General features: G+C 38.4%; 1 protein-coding gene across 1 annotated transcript; it reads left to right on the forward strand.

Annotated features, from left to right (window-relative positions):
• The first annotated feature begins 8,385 nt into the window (after positions 1-8,385).
• On the forward strand, positions 8,386-14,365 carry tmem74b (transmembrane protein 74B). The gene is made up of 2 exons (XM_067586276.1): positions 8,386-8,652; positions 10,449-14,365. The coding sequence occupies exons 1-2, from the start codon at positions 8,437-8,439 to the stop codon at positions 11,085-11,087; spliced, it is 855 nt and encodes a 284-aa protein (XP_067442377.1). The 5' UTR covers positions 8,386-8,436; the 3' UTR covers positions 11,088-14,365.
• Positions 14,366-23,796: the final 9,431 nt, after the last annotated feature.

A 23,796-nucleotide genomic window follows, 5' to 3' on the forward strand; every position in this document is an offset into this window, starting at 1 on the left:
GTTTCCATTCATATCCTCTAATTTTTTTTTTTCTTACCTAAAAACTAGTTCTCAGGTTTTATTTATTTATGGTTCTGGTCAGTTTGCTGCTTGCACTGGACATCACACAGATCCTCCATAAACTTAGTTGTTTTTTATATATATATTTGTATATATGATCATGTCTACATCTCTTCTTCAGGTAGGCCTACCTCATCTTGTCTTTCTACTTTATTGCCATCGTATTTCTTCATTTAGCTGTTCTGACACCTGCACCAAAACAAATGACTGCATGTATTCTGATTTTATTGAGAAAACGACTTCTTTATATTCTGCACCTTCTGTTTTTTTGCTGTTTAAATTGCAAATTTTCAGACTCTTGCGATAGAACCGTCACTTTACATTTCACTGTATATCCTGTGACGTGCATGAGATGAATAAAAATGTGCAGAAGTGTAGAAGTAAAAAAAAAAAAAAGAGAGAGAGAAAGATCCAGAGAATATTGCAGCAGGCTCTTAGAAATTGAACACTTTGGGAAATAAAAGAAACCCACAATGCTTCATATCCTCATGAATACAATATCCTTTCCTGTAAGACTGAATACAATGGCCGGATCTAAAATTAGCAGCGAAGTATTGAGGCCACCTCTGGAAGGAAAAAAGCCTCTCAGTGGTTTCTTTTCTCCGTGCAGCGACTCTGACACGCAACACTTCCTCTGACCTTACGTTTCCTACAAGGTGAGCGGTGATAATCTGCCCGAGGCTGGAAAAGAAACTGATCCAAGCCGCCGTGACATGAGATTATTCTACATTTCACAGGCTGCTGCTTTTTTTACATGGATGACTTCTCACCGACAGCGGGTGCTTCCTTCACCGGGAGACGGAGCAGCGAGTTCAATATCTGTTAGTCTGTTAAGGAGGAAATCTGCTTGTAGATACACTGTCAGTCTGTGATGTTTGAGCTGTTTTGTTTAGTTTCTTTTACGAGTCTCTGTACACATTTTTTTTTTCCTGTAAACTGTAAATTTTTTGTGAAAGGCCCCTTTCAAACGCACTTGTCCAAACCTCATGTCTCCTGTGTTCTTTCTTTTCTCTTTACTCAGTTCAAAGCACAAAAAATTGTAGAAAGTGCACTGATGTTTCGGCTTTTATGTTGATGTGCAATCGTCCTTCAGTTTTCATGGTTTGGTTCTTTTAACTTTACACCAAACATGAGTATCAATCAGTTTATTACCAACAGGTGCACCGAGTGGCTCCCTGTAGTCAGTCCTCAGTCTGCCTGACTGAAAACCACATAGGGACACTTCCCAACATTAAAGATCCCCTTCAGACATGAATCAAGACAGATAAAAATACTCTGCTTTGACCAATAATGTGTGTCTGATGTGGTTTTTCCACAAAAAAAAGTATAATTACCACTTTAAAACCCTTAAAATTACATCTCCTCTTCTCTTCTCCCTCATTAAAAATCCTGAATCCATGAATATGCAAATATATTTATATTTTTTCAGTGAGCTCAGAGAAACTTTCCTCCTTCAGCAGATGAATATGAAAACAAACTCTGCACATATGTCATTCTGCACAGAGAAGAGAACAACATCCAAATAAAGGAATTAAGGAATTAATACATTTACAAAACTATACCAAGATATACATTCAAACAGATATTAATGGTGCAACGCCAAAACAACTTCCAACCATAACAGACCACAAAAAAAACCCAAATAACTACATAATAAATAAACATATCTGTGGTTTACTACAATGAGAGTATCTGGGAAACTGTCTGGAGTCATTGTAGAAAACTTTGACCTGCTGGTGGCGCTACAAGAAAAGTCAGTGGATTCGTCTTCTGGGTGTCAAATCTCACGATGATTCATCAAAGCAACGTCACTAAAGTGGCTGAAAAACACAAACATAAAAACTGATATAATGTTTTTAAATAACGTCCAGATACAAAGACTATTCTGTTGTGATAACACACATATATACATACAGTATGTTTATGTATTGTAAAAGTTGTAAAAGGTTTGTTAACATATTAGTTTATTTATATACTGTTATGTTGCAAGTCAAAAGTCAGGACTTAAACCATGGATGTATAAAGATAACTGGATACAGGAAGAGCACCAGGCTTTGAAGCCAATTTGACATAGCGGCCAAACCGTATAATTACAACGTCACGTGATGCACACTGGCCCAAAAAGACTTTTTCCCATAGACTTACACTGTGAAAGAGACGTGTTTTGAGTGTCACAACCCCCGCGAAATGACTTGTCTCACTATCAGAATCTGATCCACTTGGTCTGATCACGTTTCAAAAGCCTTGAAGAGCCGCATGATTGAATTGTTTTATCCACATTCAAGTTAGCCGGAGGGCTAAACCGGAAGTAGCCGACTCGGCCGGAGAAAGTCACTACTGCGCTTGATCTGTGGGCCGCACAGATGCGGAAGTTGTTGAACTTTTTTGGCTTCATGCGCTACTGAGCAACTTTCATAGGAATGAATGAGGCCCTCTGACGCTTTATCGAGTTCTCTTCATACATCCATGACTTTAACCTGCTCTGAACGATTCGATTGTGACGTCAGCTCATCACACGCGCTCATAAACGGCCGTCCGTTCTGTAGCCTTGGTTGCTAAGCTTGTTGCTAAGGTTCATGTGTTGTTTGTGTTGTCTGCTCTCATATATCGGCTCCAACATGTACGGATGTATTTGAGAAGTTGACATTTTGAGTAAAAAACGAGAAAAAGTAGTGAAATCCTGCTACTATAGTTTGTTTCATGGTTTGTCGACACAGCTTCCTGAAGCTGACCAATCAGAACAGAGTATGCTAATCAGGAGGCGGGCCTTAAAGAAACAGGAGCTAAAACATGTTTTAAACTGTAAATCATGCAAAAATATTCCACTAGAGCTTCAGATTAAAAACACAGAGCTGGAAATGTTCACGATACGTCCTCTCTAATTAACTTAGACTGTCGGCTGTGACCATCACACTGATTGTTAAGCACCGTTGAAAAACTACTCTTGTTGTATTTATTACAGGCAAACCGCTGTTTATGTTGCTGTAAACACAGAGCTCATCACCCGCTGTGCAGCAGAGGATGTTTCCCCTCAGAAAAACCCACCAGAGTGTTCAGAGCAGCAGATGTACAAGCTGTGATCAAGCAGATGAAACAGTCGCAGAAATCAGCAACAGAAACAGAACTGACATTTACTTGTGTAAAAAAAAAAAAAAAAAAAGATTGTAAATGATAGATTTGATGTTTTTATTATTACTGATTTGAAAAACAGTCAAGTCTGCACTAGATATGGGTTGCTATGGTAACAGGTATGGTTTCTCTGTGGAGATTATAATCTTTGAACAACGCCACGGAGTAAATCATCCTCCGAAACAGAGACAATCTTTGCAGCGAGGAGATTAAGACATTAAATCCATTTTCTATGTGGAATTTAGAGCAAATGTTGATGTTGTTGTTTATTCTAATGAGACATTTTGTCTCTCTGTGTCTGTTCACAGGATTTTCCTTTTACATTTTTGGACAGATGTTGTTTCTATTTACATCTAATAATAACAATAAAAAGCAACAGAAAAAACAAACACAACCACATACAGACAAATAAACCCAAACTGAATAAGCGAATGAGGTAAAAAATACATTTTCAGAAGCAAAATATATATAAATAAATAAAATTAAATATTTAAAAGAGGTTATTCAAAAAGCCTTTTGAAAGAAATGTGTTTTCAGGAGCGACTTAAAAGAAGATGCTGATTCTGCAAGTCTGAGTTCAGGTTTTAGTCTTGTTCCTGTCTGAGGACGTCAGACTGTGTTCAGGTTGGTAAAAAAAACAGTAATTCAGAAATAAAGTCCAGAGTCATGAAGTGCTTTTAAAGTAGAATCTGTAATAAACTGGCAGCTGACGTAGAGACATTAAGAGGTTTTTGTTTTGTAGTCTGGCTGCTGCATTCTGTACAGTTATATTTTTATATTTTACTCTATTATATATATTATGTTTGTTTTTTGTTGATGTGTAAAAATGAATAAAAGACACAATTATCAAGATCTCTGTAAAAACTCAGATATGACATCATGTTTTAATGAAAGCTTATTTGCTTTTAGCAAAACCTAAGCTAACTACTAAGTAAACTACAATTTGCATCCAGATAAAAACATGATTAGTGAAGAATATAACTACAATCTACAATAATTTAGCCAGAGGACCTTCTTCAAAACGTAGAAATGTTAACAAAATTGAAAACCTATTTGTTATTTTCCTTGTTTAGGGCTTAAAATTGACATTTTAAATGAACTTGGTCTTTCAAATAGATATTATTTGACTCACTGTAAAATATAAATCAATACAAACAAATGTTTTTGATTACGTAAATTACAAAATCTGTAGATACCTCAGATCAAAATGACTCCTGAAGGCATCTTCCCCCCATTTTACCCCCAACTCTCAGTCCTCTCATCGATTAATTCCATTATTGGTTATTATGCACACTTTGCACTGCAGAGTTTATTTATTTATTTATAGACGTGACCTCAGCTCTGTCCACGTCTCGTCGTTTCTGTGACTGTAAAAAAAAAAAAAACGCCACCAGCTCCACAGACACCAGCAGAGGAAACCACGGGCAGGTTTTGCGCATGGTCAGTTTCACCCCGGTCCCTCTCTCTCCCCTCTCTCTCTCTCCCTCTCTCTCTCCCTCTCTCTCTCTCTCTCTCTCTCTCTCTCTCTCTGCCTCCTCCTCTCACATCATCCAGCAGCATCCATCTCTCCGGATGTCCACAGCCGTCTGATCACCGCCTGGTCGCGGCATCAGCAGCAGGTAAGACCCCCGCTGTCATCCCGATCGCTTCTCCCCGGTCGACTCTCCGCGTCCGCTCATCGGTGTCCCCGCAGATGATCGATGCTATCGGCGGTGTTTATTCGGGATTCAGCGCGGGGTGGATGCTGCCTGCTTGGATACGGAATCACTGAATCCATCCCCGGTGTTTTCCCTCCGGAGGAATCGGCACTTATGTCGCTGGGTTGCATATTTTTTCTTCCCTCCATCCGAATAAGATCATCTTTGACTCGGACTCTGCCTCCTCTTTTATCCCGCGTTATCTGCAGTCAGGTCGGGATAATGAATAACGTGTCTGTCGGTGTGGCGCTTATCTGCTCCGGCTCATCCTGATATTATCTCTCTCCTACACAAACACACACACACACACACACGCACACACACACACAGAGAAGGAGTGTAGTGGTCCAGGTTTTGGCAGTTTGGCGCATCCTAAGGTCACAGTGATGCACAGCGCTGTGCACATCAGAGTGTGAATGACACCTTGCTCATGGGCACTCAGGCTCCCAGCGGGGCCACCAGGGCTGTGGATGTGATGATAAATGGTAACTGTGTCAGTGGGCTACTTTAGCCTGGAGCAACCGGCTGTGGAAACAGTAAATTGTGGTGTTTTATGGGGAGTAGAAATGCAGAAATTAAAGGGGAAAAGGCAGATTTTAAAGGGGGAAATTGTACCTCAGGCTTGGGAAATGATATGTGAAAGACAATTTGTGTAAAGAGGATAGTATATATGGCCTTGTAATGTAGACTACAGCTAACATTGGTGATATGCTGTGTATAGGTCTGTAATTATGTGGAGGTGCTCTGTTGTTGTTTGTTGGTGCTGTGGCATCTATCTATCTATCTATCTATCTATCTATCTATCTATCTATCTATCTAGCTTAAACCACACAGACTGAGTTTATTTTCTGTAGAATAACTGGGGATATTAAAAAATAAATAAATGAATGCAGGTTTTTATACCAGGTGGAACCGATATGTCACAGTTGTCTCACTGTTATCTTCGTTTTTACGCACCTTGCCCTTTCTACACCTGTCCAGTGTGTGTGTGTATGTGTGTGTGTGTGTGTGTGTGTGTGTGTGTGTGTGTGTGGCTACTTTTGCAGACAAATTTCAGACTAAAGGCTAAATAAGAGTTAAATGGAGATTGGTTGTCCAAATGGGGACAAAGACGTGTCCCCAGTTGGGAAAAAGCTGAATTTTGGGTCAGTGGTTATAAGGTAAGGGTAAGTCTGCAGGAAATGAAGTCTATGTAATGTCACCAAAAGTGACCTAAGTAAACGTGTGTGTGTGTGTGTGTGTGTGTGTGTGCGCGCGCGCGCGTGAGGGGAGGTGAGGTGGTGTTACAGACTATTTAGGATCTGATTTTAACTCTCCGTTTTCGCTCAACAGGGAGTGACGGAGACAATAGCGCTGAGAGGAGGAAAAAAATGGAAATAAATAACTACCAAGGTGAGATGACTGTGATTCAGATGATTTGTCAGTGTGTGTGTGTGTGTGTGTGTGTGTGTGTGTGTGTGTGTGTGTGTGTGTGTGTGTGATGGATTAATAGCCTGCTGGTCTGGCCGGTTCTCTGGGGAAACAGGCTTTTCTGCTGCAGAATTGCTTGATTTTGGACAATTTAGGAGGTTATTTTGTCGGGATAGAAAATCCTATCATAAAAGGATGGAACGTCCCCTATAAGTAATAGACCATATAAGAGTATTTAACTATAAATTAAGGCTACAGGTCACTAATGTGTAGATTTAATGCCTAGAATATGAATAATGTAAGAATGATACCCTAAATATACCATGAAATTACCCACTATTGATCTGCCTATATGTCCTACAGGATTACTGTGGGCTAGATTTCAGTTTTAAATTGGTATAAACCAGCGTTCAGCAATTTGATTCAACTATGTGTTCAGTTTTTTCATCATTGTTCAACTGCAGGGCCACCGTTTCACAGGCATGGTGAAAACACAGGCTTGTATTTTTCCAACATTTAGTTTTTTTATGTCTATTAATTAATTTAAGAAGATAATTGGCAGATGAAACTGTTTCTTTTAGGACTGTATCCAACAGCAACGGTTATTTTTCTCATTAGTAAGTGAGGAACAACAGAATTAGAGCAACTTAAATTAATACAAATTTGGCAAAAAATTACTCATAAATGAAAATGTTTCCTCTTTGTTGCACGACAAGACTACAGATGTAATAGATTTAATATCTAGGGGAGACCAGGGACGGTTGTAACACCTTGAATATCTCCAATCAGAAACAAGCTACAGTGATTACACTCACTCTGCACATGCTCAGTTAGATCGTCTTCTTGCTCACAAAAAAGGAGCCACATATGAAACTCACAGAAAAAGTTACCAGTAAAAGTGTGTTTTTGAGGTAAAAATTTAACTTTTCTATCAGATTTATTTTTTTGGATACTTTCCTGAGATCAAATGTCTAGGAATCCAAACATGTATTATTAGAATCACTGTTTTGTAAGCTAAAAGTAGAAATGGCTAACATGTGTCAACCTAGCAGTCAAGATAATTCAGATGAGGTGAAAACATAGCTGGTGATACTGGGACGATTGTAACGCCTTGTTACAACCGTCCCTGAACCAAGTTTCAAATATTTTAAAAACCTCAAGGCATACATAAACTAACTAACTAGTTAGCTAGTTAGCTAGCTAGATAAATAATCTATGATAATGATAATCAGTTGCATAATAGTCCGTGGAAACATTGTTTGCTTACAGCGTGCCGAACATCAAGAGGAAGACAGACAGGGGAGTCCCACTTCCTTTGTTGGGGACGGTTTCAGATGAAATAAAACAGGGCAAATCAGTCAGGGCAGTGGCCAAATCATATGGCATTTGCCATGTGACCCTGTACTGTTTTCACAAGAAGAGGCAGAGCCTGGAGTGCCAGGGATCCAAATCACTTCCCAGATTAGGGTACTGGACCCCCAAGAAGGTTTTCTCCACAGAGCATGAAATCCGTCTGAGAAACTACCTGACAGAGGCAGCTGATTTGTATTATGGGTTGAGCCCAAAGGTGGTAGGCTACATATTAAGCTAGAGAAGGCCTAAGCTATATGTAGATTTATAAAGTATTCAACCAATTTTTAACTTTTATATTAATAACTTTTTCATTTTGAGTATTTGATTGATTAATTTTATATATTTTAGACATGCTACAACCGTCCCTGCCATGTGTTACAACTGTCCTTGGTCCTTGGTGTACCAACTGTATTTAAATCAATTTTGCAAGCTGTACATGTTTCATAAAACCACTTAAATACATTGTTTCAGTAGAAAAGAAGTTTGAAGTTTATAATATATCAAATGGACTATTCCAGTGTAAATGGATTTTGATTTACTGGAAAAATTGTAAAAAGTGTTACAACTGTCCCTGGTCTCCCCTACTGATAGTTGATTTGTGAAAAACAACAAACATGTTGATGTAAACTATGAAAGTGAGAAGTTTAGTTTTCTTGCCGGAGGGCCTCTGATTGACTGATCATATTTCCATATTTTTTAATAATAAATTTTAAATAAATCCTTTTTTTAGTGAGAATAATGCCGAGTGGAGGGGTTGTGAAGACATGAGCACATCCAACAGATTTCGATGGAGTCCTCTTTCAACGCCGTAGAGCTCCGGGAGCTGCGGGGCGGTAGAGGCGTTTCTCCGACGCCGGTCACAGCGCCCTGGACAGCGGCCGCAGCGGGGAGCGCCGCCCGGGGCTTTGAGAACGCCTCCTACCAGCAGGACGAGGAGCAAAACCAGCAGCAGCAGCAAGCAGGAGTGACGAGCTGTCCTCCTTCAACTTCAGGCAACAGCAAGGTCGGTGGCAGAAGTTAGTTTCACTCTGGTTGTCTGTTTGGTCATTTGATAGCAAAGTTGTACGTTAGCGCCATTTATGTGTGACCTCAGCGCGCATTATTTTTTTCCCCACCTGTATTCTGCGAAGACTAATCTAATCCTTAATCTGCCTCTGATTGGCTCTGACCCTGATAGTAACCTAACCAATGAAGGCAATTAACACCAGCCAATCAGAGGCAGAGTAGGGCGGCCCTCAGCAGCCCGTATGTTACTCTGTGATTTGGTCACATCACGCTATTTGCTAAAGCTAGTTTTCCTATTTTTACCTGTTATCCAGCAGCGAGTTGTGTCTTCAGAGGTATTATTGTGATCCAACAGATGTCTGCTATCTTCCCAGAATAATTAAATATCATTGCATTTCCAATTTTTTTATATGGAAAATAGCTCCAGTCAACATTGATGACAAGAGTTCCAGTCAACATTCAGTTCATTGCCTGTGGGTGTCCAAACAGAAAACAAGAGACACAACACTAAATGCCTCCTGAGTGCTTCATAATTAATTATTACCTACATTATTATTGCGTTGAGCCATAATAACACGTTTAATGGACGGGGCTAATGGTAATTTATGCTTGGCCGCAGTACATTACAGAAATGTCACATTTTTTTTATTGTGACCAACTTTTTATTGCTTTTTCTCATATTATTTGGTTTGGTGAGGCTACAGGGCATGAATATAATACAAAAAAAATTTAGACTCATGAATCAGAAACACAGACGAGATGTATCCACATATCTATTCAGGGTTTCTACATTATCAAAATAACAGAACAAACAAAAGCAGCTCGTACTGCGTCGCTGCAAAGAGATTTTTTTAATAATAATTGCTGCAAGAGATATTTTCTGCTGCTGTCAACACTTACAGAGGCTGCTTTACCTCTTCACACACTAACATAACAAACACAATCATTACAAGAGTTACCATAATCACAAACTAAGAAAACTTGGCTGCAAATTAAAAAAAAAACAAACACTCCTCTCAGTCCAAAATCCTAAACATTAGTTTACACTGAATCCAAAGTTAAACAAAGCCTGCTGGGCAGGATAAACAGGACAGAGCCGGACTGTTCCCGAGCTCTCAAACCCCATCGATTGAAGACTTTACTCCACCAGAGTGGTGAATTACAACCAAAGAGGACACATGACAGGTTACACAGTGATGTCAGTGCGTGTCAAAAGAGGTTGAAGAGTGTAGTTACACAATGAGAGATTAACTGCTCTGAAAAAAGGCAATACTTGTGACAAAAAGCAGCAACATAATATACTTTAAAAGACATTAGTCTTTAATGTTAGGTTATCAAAATGATGCCAGATATTAAATGAACCTCTGCTACGACTTTTCCTTCTCAAATTGTCATGTTTAACTTATAAATTGAAGTTGTTTTTTGTCATAAATGATCCCAAAAATACTGTTACAAAGAAATCTTTTTCAAAAGAGGTTGAATTGCATGTTTTTTTATGTATTCGTGGCAGCCAGAGTGCTGGCCTGATGTTTACTTACTTACATTATTTAAAACGTGACTCAGATGTTGACAATGAAAGACTGCAGGTTTCACGTTTTCTTCATCTTTTTGTGTTTGTTCTTATTTTGTTTTTCTCTTTAAATTCTCCATGAATATTGTTTTTATTCTGGCTCATGTGTTGCTCTCTTTTCATTCTGTTTTATCTTCCTCTTTGCCTTCTTTTACTTTTTGCTCTTTGTCTACTGCTGCTTTCTTTCTTTCTTTTCTTTCTTTCTTTTACTTTCTTCCCAGCAGCAGCATCAGGAGCTCTCCCCGCGGTCGTACGATGAGGAGGAAGGAGGAGGAGGAGGAGGAGGAGGCCAGGAGGACGGCCAGGACTTCACCGAGTTCAACCCTGCTGACGACCACTCGGCAGATTATGGCTTCATCTTCGCTCTGGTGTTCCTGGTGAGCGGGATCGTCCTGGTGGTCATCGCCTACACCATCCCCAGAGAGGCCAAAGTTGACCCGGACTCCGTGTCGGCCCGCCAGATGGAGAAGCTGGAGATGTACTACGCCCAGCTGGGCTCCCACCTGGACAAGTGCATCATCGCAGGCCTGGGCTTGCTGACTCTGGGTGGGATGTTTCTGTCTGTGCTGCTCATGGTGTCCATCTGTCGGGGAGAAATGTATCGGCGCAGGGCGGCGTTTGTACGTCCCAAGAGGACTTACGGCTCCATCAACTTGAGGATGAAGCAGCTGGCGACTGGAGAGGCAGTGGGAGGTGAGGGCGGGGACGGGGGTGAGGAGTTTTTGGTAGAACGTGCAGACACGCGGAATAACGTACAGCCAGGGTCTAGGCGGGACTCCAAATCAGAACCAGGACCGAGCAGGCATCCTCCTGCTGCTTCGTCATCTTCTTCTTCCTCAGCTGCTGCACATGGAGTCAACTAGCTGTCCTTTACTTTCACTCTGCAACTGTTTTGCCTTCCTCTGAGGTGAGCTGAATACAAATGGGGATGCAGAATGGTGCAGGTCACCATTTGTGCTGACAGGAGAAGCACATCTTGAGCACAAGGCTCTCCGCTGGAGCGACCAAGATTTAACCCAGAATTTTGGGATGAAGGTAAACCATATTTATTCTGACCAATCACAAAGGACGTGTGACTTAACAAAAGAGGGCTTGATCCGGTAGAAGATGTGAGGTGGCAGTGTGGATAAGAGCACATTTGGAGATGAATAGTTGTATATCAAAGATTAGAGTTCCAGTATTCAATCGTAGTACGTTAATCAGAGACTGAGTTTTACAATGAAAAGCACATTGTGTCCTCCAGCTCTGGAGGTGGATTGCACCGCAGAAAGCAAAGATTAACACTTAATTTATGAAGTCCAGTGTTGATACTCAACTATCAGGTGAACAAAAGGTGTTCAACTTTTAAACCTAGCCATATTTCAAACCATAATCACAAGATTAACCTTAACACAGACATTAAATATCTGACTTTTCATGCTGCTGCGAGTATCATTGGAAATCTAGTTGATATTGCAGTCATTGGATAGAAAACGGAGTGTCATTATTGGACTGTCTAGATAAAGTGTGATGGAAAGTGTGATGTTAGCTTTCACACACATAAACAGAGGCAACTTTCTTTTTTTTTTTTTGAGAGTAATATTTCACTCTGGTGTGACATTGACTTTCACCACCAGCATCAGCAATAAGCAGACGCAACAGTATAGAAGATACAGCATGAAACAACCTTAAAACCATTCACCAGCCGCCTTCAGCAACCAGCAGGAAACAAAGGACGTTCAATTTAAACCTGCATTAAGCTGTATTTTTTTTGATTTAGTACAATGACTGTGTGTAATGTAAAAGAACAACATGAAACTCTGCAGCTCTACTCAGCTTTTAGCTGCTTTTAGTATCTTGTTTTGGTTCTCTAGTTGCACACAGACTGTACGGCTCACAGCTCTAATCAACTTCTCCATATGAAACCAACTGGAGGTGTTGATTAAAGCTGGAGATGTTCTCATTATATCATGACTTTTCCCCCTAATATTATGACTTTAATCTTGAAGTTTTATTACTTTTCTTTCTTGAGATATTAAAACTTGTTCTCGCAATAATATGACAATCTTGAGAAATTATTAAGACTTTCTTTTCAAAATGTTCTGACTTTTTCTTGTAAAATTATGACTTTATTTAAGTTCTTCTCATAATCACTTTAATCTTGAAATCTCCCTTTTTTTCTCCTAACAGTGGCCCTAATAATCACCTGAAGCAGATCCGTGACTAGTTACTAGAGAAAGACGGATGAATCTGCTGGTACAAAACATTATGTGTTAATGTAAAGAAACAAGAACATATCACCCAATATATTTAAGTAGTCAAATATTGATATTCATATCAGCCTCAAAAACCCAGAATCAGTTGGTCTGTAACCATAAATACACTGTATAAAAACAAATACAGATGTTCACTGTGTGGTCGACTGAACATACTGCACTGTCACAGTGAGCAATATTCCTCTTCACGTTCACCGAGCAGTACTGACAAGTCCCTTTAAAGAGAAAGTAGTGAATTTATGACCAAGAAATTGCTGGATTTGTCAATAGGCTCTGTTTTTTTTTTGCAAAAAAGCTGCAGAAGGGGCCTTAAAAGTCATTAAATCTAGCGAGAAAGTTGCTAAGTTGTTTTTGGAGTCTTTATGTCCCCTTAAGGTGAAAAATTTGCTTAATGCAGCTTTAATATTTGACATTTAAAAACACTGGTTGTCTTCTCTGAAATGACCTGCTGTGAATACAAAAGCAGAATCAGCTTTAATTCAGTAACGAGGACAAAGGCGATATGATAATAGACACCATTTCTAAGACAGTGCAATAAGATATGTAGTCGAGAGAGGTAGGAGGGGATGATAAGAGGAGGGAGACGGAGAGGTGCAGAAGTGAAATGAGTCACTGTTGAGAGCGTGACACACATTACCCAGAAAGCATTGCATCAGCTGTCCAAGAGCCCTTCTACTCTCTTACCTGATTTGATGTTGTTACTCAGTAATAATTTTTGTCCTCTACTTGACGTTGTTTTGTAAGCCTTTGTGTTTTATCCCTCACCGACCGCCATAAGGGATGAGAACAATTTTGTCACTGCGTCTTCGTCGCAAATCAATTTTATCACAGTGGAAACTAGAAAGTAAAAAGTGACTGTGTTTCCATCACTGGAATGTCTCTACCGGGGTAAATTGATTTTCGAGCATCAGAACAGAGTAATTTATTTGGAATTACACGTGTTTGAAGGTGATCTCAGACAGCTGGAACAGACGTGTGATTCTGCAAGGGACAAAACTTGAAAAGAAAATCTGTGAAGTGAAGGCGTGAAAGTCAACTCATCAAACAGTTTCTCTCCCAACAGAGTTAATTAACGTTTTCACTGCTGGTGGCTGAAGGTCTATAAATACCATCATGAAATGTTGCTTTAACACGTCACATATCCAGTGTCTCATGCTGCATCACCCTAAAACTGTTGCGTCATGATTATTAATCAGCATTTTCTGCTTGCATCACTTTCCACAGTATAAGAGAGTGGATCTTTGTATCATGATGCAAGTAAATATCCACTATCAGCAGCTCCTGCTCCCAAACTTGAAAATACATATGAATGATGATATTTATACAACATTTAAAGCTTCTGAGTGTTTAGTGGATCATAACACATGTAGCCCATGCTACATGCTAGTTGCTGGTGTTAAAAGCTTCAGTGACTTCCTGGTTTTATTTAATTGAAAGATGAAATTAACCTTTACAGCCTGAGCAATTATTATAACCAGATATTCCCTAAAATCTATAAAAAAACTAATTCAGAACTGGGCATAAAATAGCAAACATCAAGGTGTCTTCTGAGTCTTTTTTTCTATCCGACTGCAGCTCTTAAGTCTGGAGAAGAAGCTGGTTTTGACTGGAATGAACCTTTAATGACACAGCGCCTACTTATTTGTATTATATGTAAACAGATATTATTTATGTCATGTAAGGATACAATATGCCTTAATGAGTAAACACAAACACTGTAAATTGTGTATACGTAAATATTATTATACTAATGTATTAAGGTCTGTATAGTGAGCCAATTAGCCAAGGGAAATGTAGCTACACACACACACAAATGTCCCCATAATTCACATTGTCCTCATAAGTCAGGGGCCGGTTTCACAAAGATATTTCAGACTGGTCTGTACTTTTTTTTTTAAAGCCTGACTTAATTTTTTCAACTAACAATTATTTTCATTACTGATTAATCCAATACTAACATTGTTACACTCTTAGCTGAGTTTTCCCAGTGAAATGTCCCGTAACTGTTTAATTCTTCTAGATGGGAAACATTTCCTGCTGCTGTGAACAAAGCTGAACTGATCGACATGGTTGCTCGGTTAGCTAAAGTTTCTTTAGTCTCAATTTACCAAGAACTCAAGGCTTTGTGCAACGGATGAATTACTATCTGAAGTCTATTAGTTTAGTCTAAATCTAGTCAAAATCTATCTTTGTGAAACCAGACCCAGGTTGTGGCTTGTCAGGACATCTTGAGCCTAGTTTAATAAACATACAGTACTGGCATACTAAAAAAATGTCCCCATAAGTCACTCGTCCTCACAAGTCAGTGGCTATATACAGTACTTGGACATTTAGAGTCTAACTTTATACACATACACTGACTTACTAAACTAATGTCCTCCTCGCAAGTCAGTTTGGGGCTACATACTTGTGAGGACACCTTGAGTTTAGTTTAATACACTGGCATATTAAAAAAAGTCCCCATAAGTCACTCGTCCTCACAAGTCTGTGGCTATGTACAGTACTTGTGAGGACATCTAAAGTCTAACACATACACTGACTTACTAAACTAATGTCATCCTTACAAGTCAGTTTGGGGCTACATACTTGTGAGGACACCTCGAGTCTAGTTTAATACACTGGCATATTAAAAATGTCCCCATAAGTCAATCGTCCCCACAAGTCTGTGGCTATGTACAGTACTTGTGAGGACATCTAAAGTCTTACTTTATACACATAAACTGGCACACAAATCAAAAGTTGTGTATTGAAATATGTACCACGTTTTCAATTCACAGTTCAAATAAACTGTAAATATTACATGTAGACATGTCGGATGTAGAGGACCAGCAAAGCTAATGCTCAGAAACCAAAAACGTAACGCAGGTATGAAAAATTGGAAAACCTCGTCACAGTTGGCCGGATTTCTTTCTGTTAGCAGCTTAGTAACCTCAGCAGCAATTTAACAACAGCTTGATCAAAACAAACAAAATACAACTTGGTCATAAGAAGTTGAGCAATATGAGCAGCTGAAGAATTTTGCTTCAATACTGAACATTCATACTAATCAAATAACAGCTGATAGAAAAACATTAGCGTTTAATGGTTAGTAGATATTAGCGCTGCAGCTAACAATGATGTACAATTAATCTGCAGATGATTTTCTCAATTAATCATTTTGTCAAAGTGTTAGAAAATTGTGAAATTAAACAATTATAATTTCAAACATCCCAAGGTGATGTATTCAAAGTGCTTGTTGTGTTCAAGAACAGTCAAAAAATACTATCCAATATAACAAAGAAAACCTCCCATACAAGAAGCTGGCAAATATTTAACATTTTTGCTTCATAAATGACGAAAACAATAAATGAACTATCCAGTGAGTTGACAATTAATACACATTTTCTGTCTATTGACTAATCAATCTACTAACCGCTGCAGCTCAAGCATACATACAACAGATAAAATGCTAACTGTTAATGATGTTAATGAAAACTGATTTTTAAAAAGAAAACTAGCACACAAAGCTTCCCAAAATGTTCTACTGGATATTATGAAATAATTCAATTTCATCATTAATTAATTTACTTGGTGATCATGTATAAAAACAACTGACAATAGTTCTGTCCTTTAAAAGTACTAAAAACATACTAAGGAACAAAAGTGCTTCTTATTGATCAGAACTGTTTTATAATCTCTGTTTCAGCAGGTTAAACTGGTGATTTTAGACACAGTCACAGGTTCAATCCCTGCTACAGTCTGTCTCTGCTGACGTGTCCTTGAGCAAAAGACTTGTGTTTGGCTGCTTTTAGTGGAACACATGTGACAGGGTTTCATGGCTGAATCTCTCTGAATCAGCGGGTTTGGTGCTGGATACAAAAATCAATTAAATTACAATACAAGGAGTTCCTGCACAATCAACTGCAGGTTTTCCTCAGTCAAATATCCACAGGAGGGATGTATATGAGCAGTTACATAATCATTTAATCGTATTTGTATGTGTCAAGATATCCTTGTCACAAGAGAAATAAAAAAAAAACATTAATATGAATTCGAGTGTGACTGAAGGAGTCTGCACAAACTGTTAATCAAAGATAATGGATCTTAAACGCTACATCAGCTTTATGTTTGAATGTGTAAAGCTGTGGTCACACTACATAGTGATTTATTGCAGGGCTGGTTGGTGAACTGCTGTAGCTGGCGAGCTAACCGCTAACTTGCTAGCCTAGTTCGTCACAATAACTCTGTATTTTCTCTAAACTGTCATGTTTACCTGCCTTGGCGTTTAGTTCACCATTACACTCCATTTTGTTCAGTAAAAAGTTAATGAAGTGGGAAAACTAACTAACCAACTTGCTAATGGTCAGTTAGCAAGTATGTTAGCTTAGCGCTTATTTGTGCCATTGATGCCTGTCTCATGACTGTCTGGTCTTTTCAGAAACCGTTTTTTCTCTGACAGAGGACGTTAAATAACATTGAATGATAACACACAGCTAATAAGCTACGATAACTTTCTCCATTTTGGGCTCTCTGGCTCCCCTCAAAGGTCAGCAATGTCAAAACAGCTTGCTATCGGTCAACGGCACAAATTTGTGGATCAAAGTTAATCAAAGTTGAACTTGACGTACATGTCATGTCACCCAGTGCGGCGGTGTGGCTCCTTGATGTGTTTTTAATGGTTTAGATGGACAATAGACAACAACAGAGCTCTACAGCACAGAGGAATAAGATAATACAGACAATAATTGTTAGTTGGATCAATTAATTGTTGGTTTTGGTCTTTTAATGGGATGTGTTTTCAGTAGTAAAATATAGAACCAGACCTGTCATTAAATAGTACAATAAAACCATTCAGACACATTCAGAGATTCATATATGGAGATACATGATTTTATCAGATATTAAGTTTTAAGATGATAGTCAGAGCTGAAACTAACTAACAACTAAATATTGATTATTTTCTCAATTAATCAATTGGTTGTTTTGTCTCAACCAACAGTTCACAACCCAAAGAAATGGAATCAGAGAATTTGGCATTTTTACTTGAAAAATGACTTAAAACGACTTATCAATCATCAAAATAGTTGCTGATTATATTTTTGTCAATCAACTAATCAATTAATCAACTAATTATTGCAGCACTACTCCTATCAATCAACTTGTAGATCAACGGCATACAACAAAAAGTAAAGAGTACGAAGATCAAACCCTCTGTGATTTAGGAGAGACATGTTTGGGAAAAGGAACAGAAATCAGAGGTTATCAGGCAGACGAGTTTCTGTCTGTGAGTGAAGTAAAGTGAGTTAAAGAGAAGAGAAGATGCGAGGGAGTCGATAGGATGCAGCGGAGTCCCTGGATGACGTGAGGTGATTGTTGAAGAGATGGATTTTCAGCTCGCGGGGGAAGACGGGGAGTGACTCTGCATGAAGTTAAATACTTTGAATGACACATTCAGGTTTCCCACTCGCCTGTAGGAGGCCGGAGTTAAAAGACAAGAATAAACAGACACAACTCAGCTTAAAAGGTTTTAATGAGCTTGAAAAAGTCCTCTAACGCTGATTCTTGTCGAGAGTCGTTGAGTGTTGAGAGATTAGGGCTGCAGGTCCTCATTAGTGGGGGGAAACAACACAGGAGGGAATGATTGTTCTTCTTGGATAGAATCAGGTCAGGAAGAAGCAGAAAGACTGTAGATTGCTTTTGTGGAAAAACTCTGCACCTCTGTATATGTTTGACGGGAGTCAAGTAAGACACAATGTTCAAGCATCACAGAATATTCTCTGTTAAACATTGGTTCATATAGACACAATTTATACTTTTTAAATTAGTTTTTGTTTTCCCCTAATAAGTCTGGAAAATGTAATCTAGAAAAACTGCACATTTCAAACACAGAGGCAACTTTATATGCTCTAAATACGACAAAGAAACGCATCAGAACATCATCTCTATTATTTAATGTCAGTGATTTATGCATGTTAGCAACATGCTAAAGAACAAATCCTATTAAAAAAAAATCTTCAAAACCAATTGTGAAAAGAAAAAGTGGAAAAAAGATTTTATAAGGTAAAGATTCAAGAGTTGGTTCATACAAAATACATAAAAACTTTTTTTTTCAGCTATTAGAGTTATAATGTAGCCTACGGATAGTTTTGGTTTTATTTGTCAAGGTGTTGACATATCCGCCTCTGGTAGCCCAGTACAATGAAGGTGAATACAATTTTATTTCTGGCATCAAAGCAATAAAAAACAACATTTTAAAAGATAAAAACTTGTCTTTCCAGAAACAATCTCCCCATAATCAACTGTCAGCAGTTTTTAAAGAGACACTTTCCACATTAGAAAGTAGAAATGTGCCCGTTAAAATGAAATGTTTCCGTTACTGCCATTACCGTGATTATCACCGATTTCAGAGGGCACCATGAACACACACACACACACACACACACACACACACACACACACACACACACACACACACACACCACAAGAGAAAACATCTTTTTACTGGTCAAAAAGAGACACAGCAGCACCAGAGAACCAGACTGCTGCTCCTCCTCCATCAAGCTGAGCTACTCGGGTCATGACTTGTGATGTTAACATCAGCTGGTCGACCAGCTGAAGTGCAGCCACTTTATGAGCACAAGTCCTCAACAATGTGCAGGATTTTTTGCTTCTTTCACTTCTATTAACAGCCGTTATAAATAAGAACAAGAGGAAGTTGACTGAAATCTGCTTTAAATTCACCGTCTTTTTAAATAACCTGCTTTTGTTTTGTGGTGTTTTTAGTGTTTTTGATACAGAAATACACGTTTCACTGTTCAGTTTGTTCGGTTTGATTAAATCCGAGGTGATCATGGTGTAGTAATGTAGTAACTGAATTTACTATATAGCAGTATGTCAGAAGAGTTGGATGATTATCATGATAATACCGTTAATTGTGATATTTTCATCCAGCTCATCATTAGTAGAAAGTTAAAACTGTTCACAGCGACATCAGTGTGGATAAAGAAACAGGGACAAACATGTTTCATTATATTGTGGAAGAGGCAGAAATCTTACAGCAATAAATTCCTGTGCATGAACTGACCATTTAAACTTAATTTTAAACTTTTAATGAGTTTAAGAGCTTGTTGAGATTGTTCTGAGCCATCACGCACACACATCTCCTCCTGAAGGCCTGTGTCGTGTGTTACTGATGATGTGATGTGCTTGCATTTATTTCCTGCGTCAGTGTGAAGGTGAACTGTTCACCTTATGAATATGTAACTGGTATCAGTATAGAAAGACAGCAGCGAGAGAAAAGGTGAGAGGAAATAAAGAGAGGAAAGCGAGTGGGAGAAAGTTTTCGTAGAGAGTTTCTAAAGCAGACAGGATCAACAACAAAGAATAAATAAATAGAGGAATGGATCAGAAGAGGGACATACGACCACCTGAAAAAAAGCAAAACCATGTTTCTGTTCTTCTGTGACGCGTCTGAATGTCAAGACCGAACATGAACACCTTGACCAAAGACACCGAGAAAATCAATCTTTATTCTGTCGGCAGCAAGATGACTCTGTTACCATAGAAATAGTCTATTTATATCACGGACCGTTGGTGGAGCAGCTCTCGGATGTCATGGAAAGTCCTTGTGAGGAGAAGACAGAGGAGACAATGTCATAACTCTTAAAAACCTCTGAATGTATCCCCGACGAGGGAAAAAGTAAAGACCTGAGGAGACTTTATGGGAATAAATTATACATTTTTAGCTCAAATCATCTGCAGGTGGAAGTTTAATTCACACCAGGACGGAGATAAAACGCTGCTGCCTAGTCAGAACTTTAACGGAGGCTGCAGGAAGTCACGAAGACAAAGAAATAACCTCGCTATGCCAATGATTAAAACTTAAGCATCTGATTTAGATTTGTTTATTTGTTTAATCCCAAAGCAGGTTAATAATGTAGTTTGAGCGGATTTTGGGAAAAAAAGGTTCACCTGAAGTTCATCATCTCTAAAATACACAGTAGAAAAAGCATCTACAAGGGATTTTAGTAATTTAGTGTCATTTATGAGCGACCAACATTTATACAAAGAATCCCTAAATAAGAAAGCAAAGGTTCATGATATTCTGGCTTTGTAACAAAGGCGTAGACGTCATTGTTCACATACTTGGCTTTGTACTTTGTGTTCACATGTATAATTAAGAAGTATGTCCGCTACTGCAGTGGTTTCCAGCCTTTTATAGTTTGTTACCTTTTAAGGTAAAGCAGCGTTTATTCGTTCTCCTTCATCCCAGATAGTTTATGTTTATAATTTGTAAGCAGTTCAACCAAAAAATAATGTTCCCTTCTCAGATTGTTTTATTTGAGCTGTGTTTAGAGGCCTGAAGAGGTAAAACTATTCATTATTTCACCAAAAAATGTAGCAATTTGAGAAAAATCAGAGCAATAAAGATAATTTCTGTAGCAAGAATACAGTATGTTTTTAAAAACAACCTCTCAGATTCATCTCACAACTTCTTGGGAACCACTGAACAAGTGCAAATAAGGGCTGAATCTACCTGTACAACACCAGGATATTTCAGATTTTGTCCAACATAAACATAACGTCACATGAAGGCATTATTATATTGTTAATGTTAAGATCTGGGAGGGGAAGGTGGTGATTCAGACCACAAAACTTTCTGCCATAGTTGTCATTTGTTTAAAGTCTGCTGCAGATCTGATTTCACATCCTGATATAAAACCTCCACTTCTCATGAGCTTAACTGCATCTCACATTTGCATATTTTTTAATTTAACCTGCATTAACAGATGTTCTGTCCATTAGTTTTCAGCAGAAACAAGTAGTGAACACAACACTGACAACATTTCATCACTTTTTTCAAATTGATATATTGAACTTGTTAGCAAACAGTTGTTTATTACCACATCCAGCAGTTACTGAGCAACATTTGGAGTCGTGTTTCTGTCCACCTGGTGAATGTAAATCCAATATTCACTCTCTTTTAGCTCTGTTTTTGCTCTCTACCAACTCCTGAGGGAAATATCTGTCTCTTTAGCTGCTAAATGCTCCACTATGTTCACCAGCTAGTCTTTTTAGAGCGGAAACGATGAGTTGAAACTCGCTATAAAGCTCCGTAAAGCCGAGGAGAGCTGCAGGGTCGCTGATAGTTCTCTGTAGGTTGATCAATACGAGCCACGACCGACACATTACACACTGACATTTGATACGTGCTCCAAAGAATGCAGGATGGGCAAATTGCATCTGAACATGACGTTAAAAGCGAATATATCAGCGCTATAACTCACAATTCAATCTACAGTATATTTCTATTTTCCACAAGTTGAAAACAAATAATGAGGAAAAAAAAAAAAATCTCCTCCTGCCTTTGGCTTCTTCATGCTACATGCAGGTTAAAGGTCAGAGGTCAGTAACAACACAGCGTTCCCGCAGCTGCTTAGAATTCAGTACTTTACTCAAGGACACTTCAGCAATGTTCAGGGTTTTGACCCTGAGCTCGGTCTCATTAATCACTACACATCCTGCTGCTTCAGAAAATATACAGAGAAGGTTGCCAGCGCTGTGAAAACAAGCTGCTGGTGAAAATGTAACCTTAACATAAGCAGATTTTTTTTATCAGCCACTAAAAAAGGAAAATAGAGGAAAAATAACACTTCAACACGCTCCTGTTTTTACTCAGCTTCAACAAAACCGCCCACTGAAAAACACCCAGACTGAGCTGGACGCTTCCCTTTATGTACAGTAAACAATATGCACAAATGTAACACACAGCAGTAGCATTTTACTCAGACTCAATGAATGTACAAAAAAATCAATGCCGTTCTGCAGGCGGTGACGCGCCATCGCAGCAGTGTCACGCAAATATCACAATATCTGTCTGTTCACACATGAAAACGGTCACGTGATTTCAGCGCAGTCGCCTTGGAAACAATATTGTATAAACATTCCTGCTCTGTTTTTTTTGTTTGTTTTTTATTATCCTGTCTTGAACGTACAGAGTTAATAGATGTATAGTTAAAGCGATATTTCACACAGGTGGAATGGTGTTTTAGGCTAAGACACTCAGTCGTCATCATCGTTTTAAAGAACCACAAGTGATTCATGACCTTTATTGACCAGGAGGACTGCAACAACACACCCAGACACAACCAATTACTGTTAATTAAAGCCCTAAATTACAGCTGGATTAGGGTTTAAGCATTTCTCATGATTGTAATATTAATATTTCCCAGGATTATTTCACTCTTTCTGCAGAATTCCTGTCATTCCTCGCAATAAATGAAACTTTAAAATACACATTTGGCAGTAAATCATCACAAATCTGGCATTTCTGATTTAAACCAACGTTCACTGATACTTTATTATGATTACATTGTTGTATGAAGTAATAAAAACTCACTTACTGCCCCTTTAACTTGTTCACAGTTAGATTATCCAGGGTGTCAGTGTGGTCTCAGCAGCTCCTGTGTCATGATGAAGGTCAATAACACAAAGTGAACCTACAGTACCTTTTAGAGGAGTGATGATGGAGGGATTTAAGGAGGATTTCTGTCAGGACTGAGGCCTCCGAGTGCTCTGTTTGTTAGCAGTACTGTAACATCTTTCAGCCTTATAAATAAAAAACAGGAACCAGAATGTGACAGATGCCTCCGTGTTCATGAAGCAGCATGAATTTAAATGTAAAATGTTAAAAAGGAAACGATTCTGTCCAGGTGAAATATCGCTCTAAGAAACCAGAATGAAACACTGAATATTAAAGTCTATGAAATGTATGAAAAGAATGAAAAAACATATATATATATATATATACACATATACATATATATTACGTGGCCTGAGAAAGACGTCGTGTGTCTGTTTGTGAATCAAAGATGTGAATCGTTTTTAATCGATATATGACAATGAAAGTAACATTTAGCACAGAAGAAAGTTTAAGGAGGATTTAAGGGATACATCACTTTTATTTTAAAGTGCAGTAGTTACACTATCAGCTGCAGGAAATAGTTAATAGATTAGAGTTGTTATGAGGAAACACAGTATGAGCAAAGAAAGCAGGTCTCAGTGTATCTGCAGATATTTGATATAAAGTATAACAACTATTGTAATATTACTTGAGAAAAGTGACTTATCCCTTTAATGTAAGTGAAAACCAGGGTCTCTAGACTGTTAGAAAGCAGATGGGATTGTAACATATTGGGCTTATTATTTTCTTTTTTTTTCATTTTAAAACACGTCTGTCCAGAATATTTTACAATTTATTTATTTAATGTAAACTCAAGCAGGTTATTCACCATTTCTCCCCATTTTTCTCTTCATGTGTCACCTGTGGACATGAAAT

The sequence above is a fragment of the Thunnus thynnus genome, chromosome 4, assembly GCF_963924715.1.
Source record: "Thunnus thynnus chromosome 4, fThuThy2.1, whole genome shotgun sequence".
In the NCBI taxonomy this organism is placed as follows: domain Eukaryota; kingdom Metazoa; phylum Chordata; class Actinopteri; order Scombriformes; family Scombridae; genus Thunnus; species Thunnus thynnus.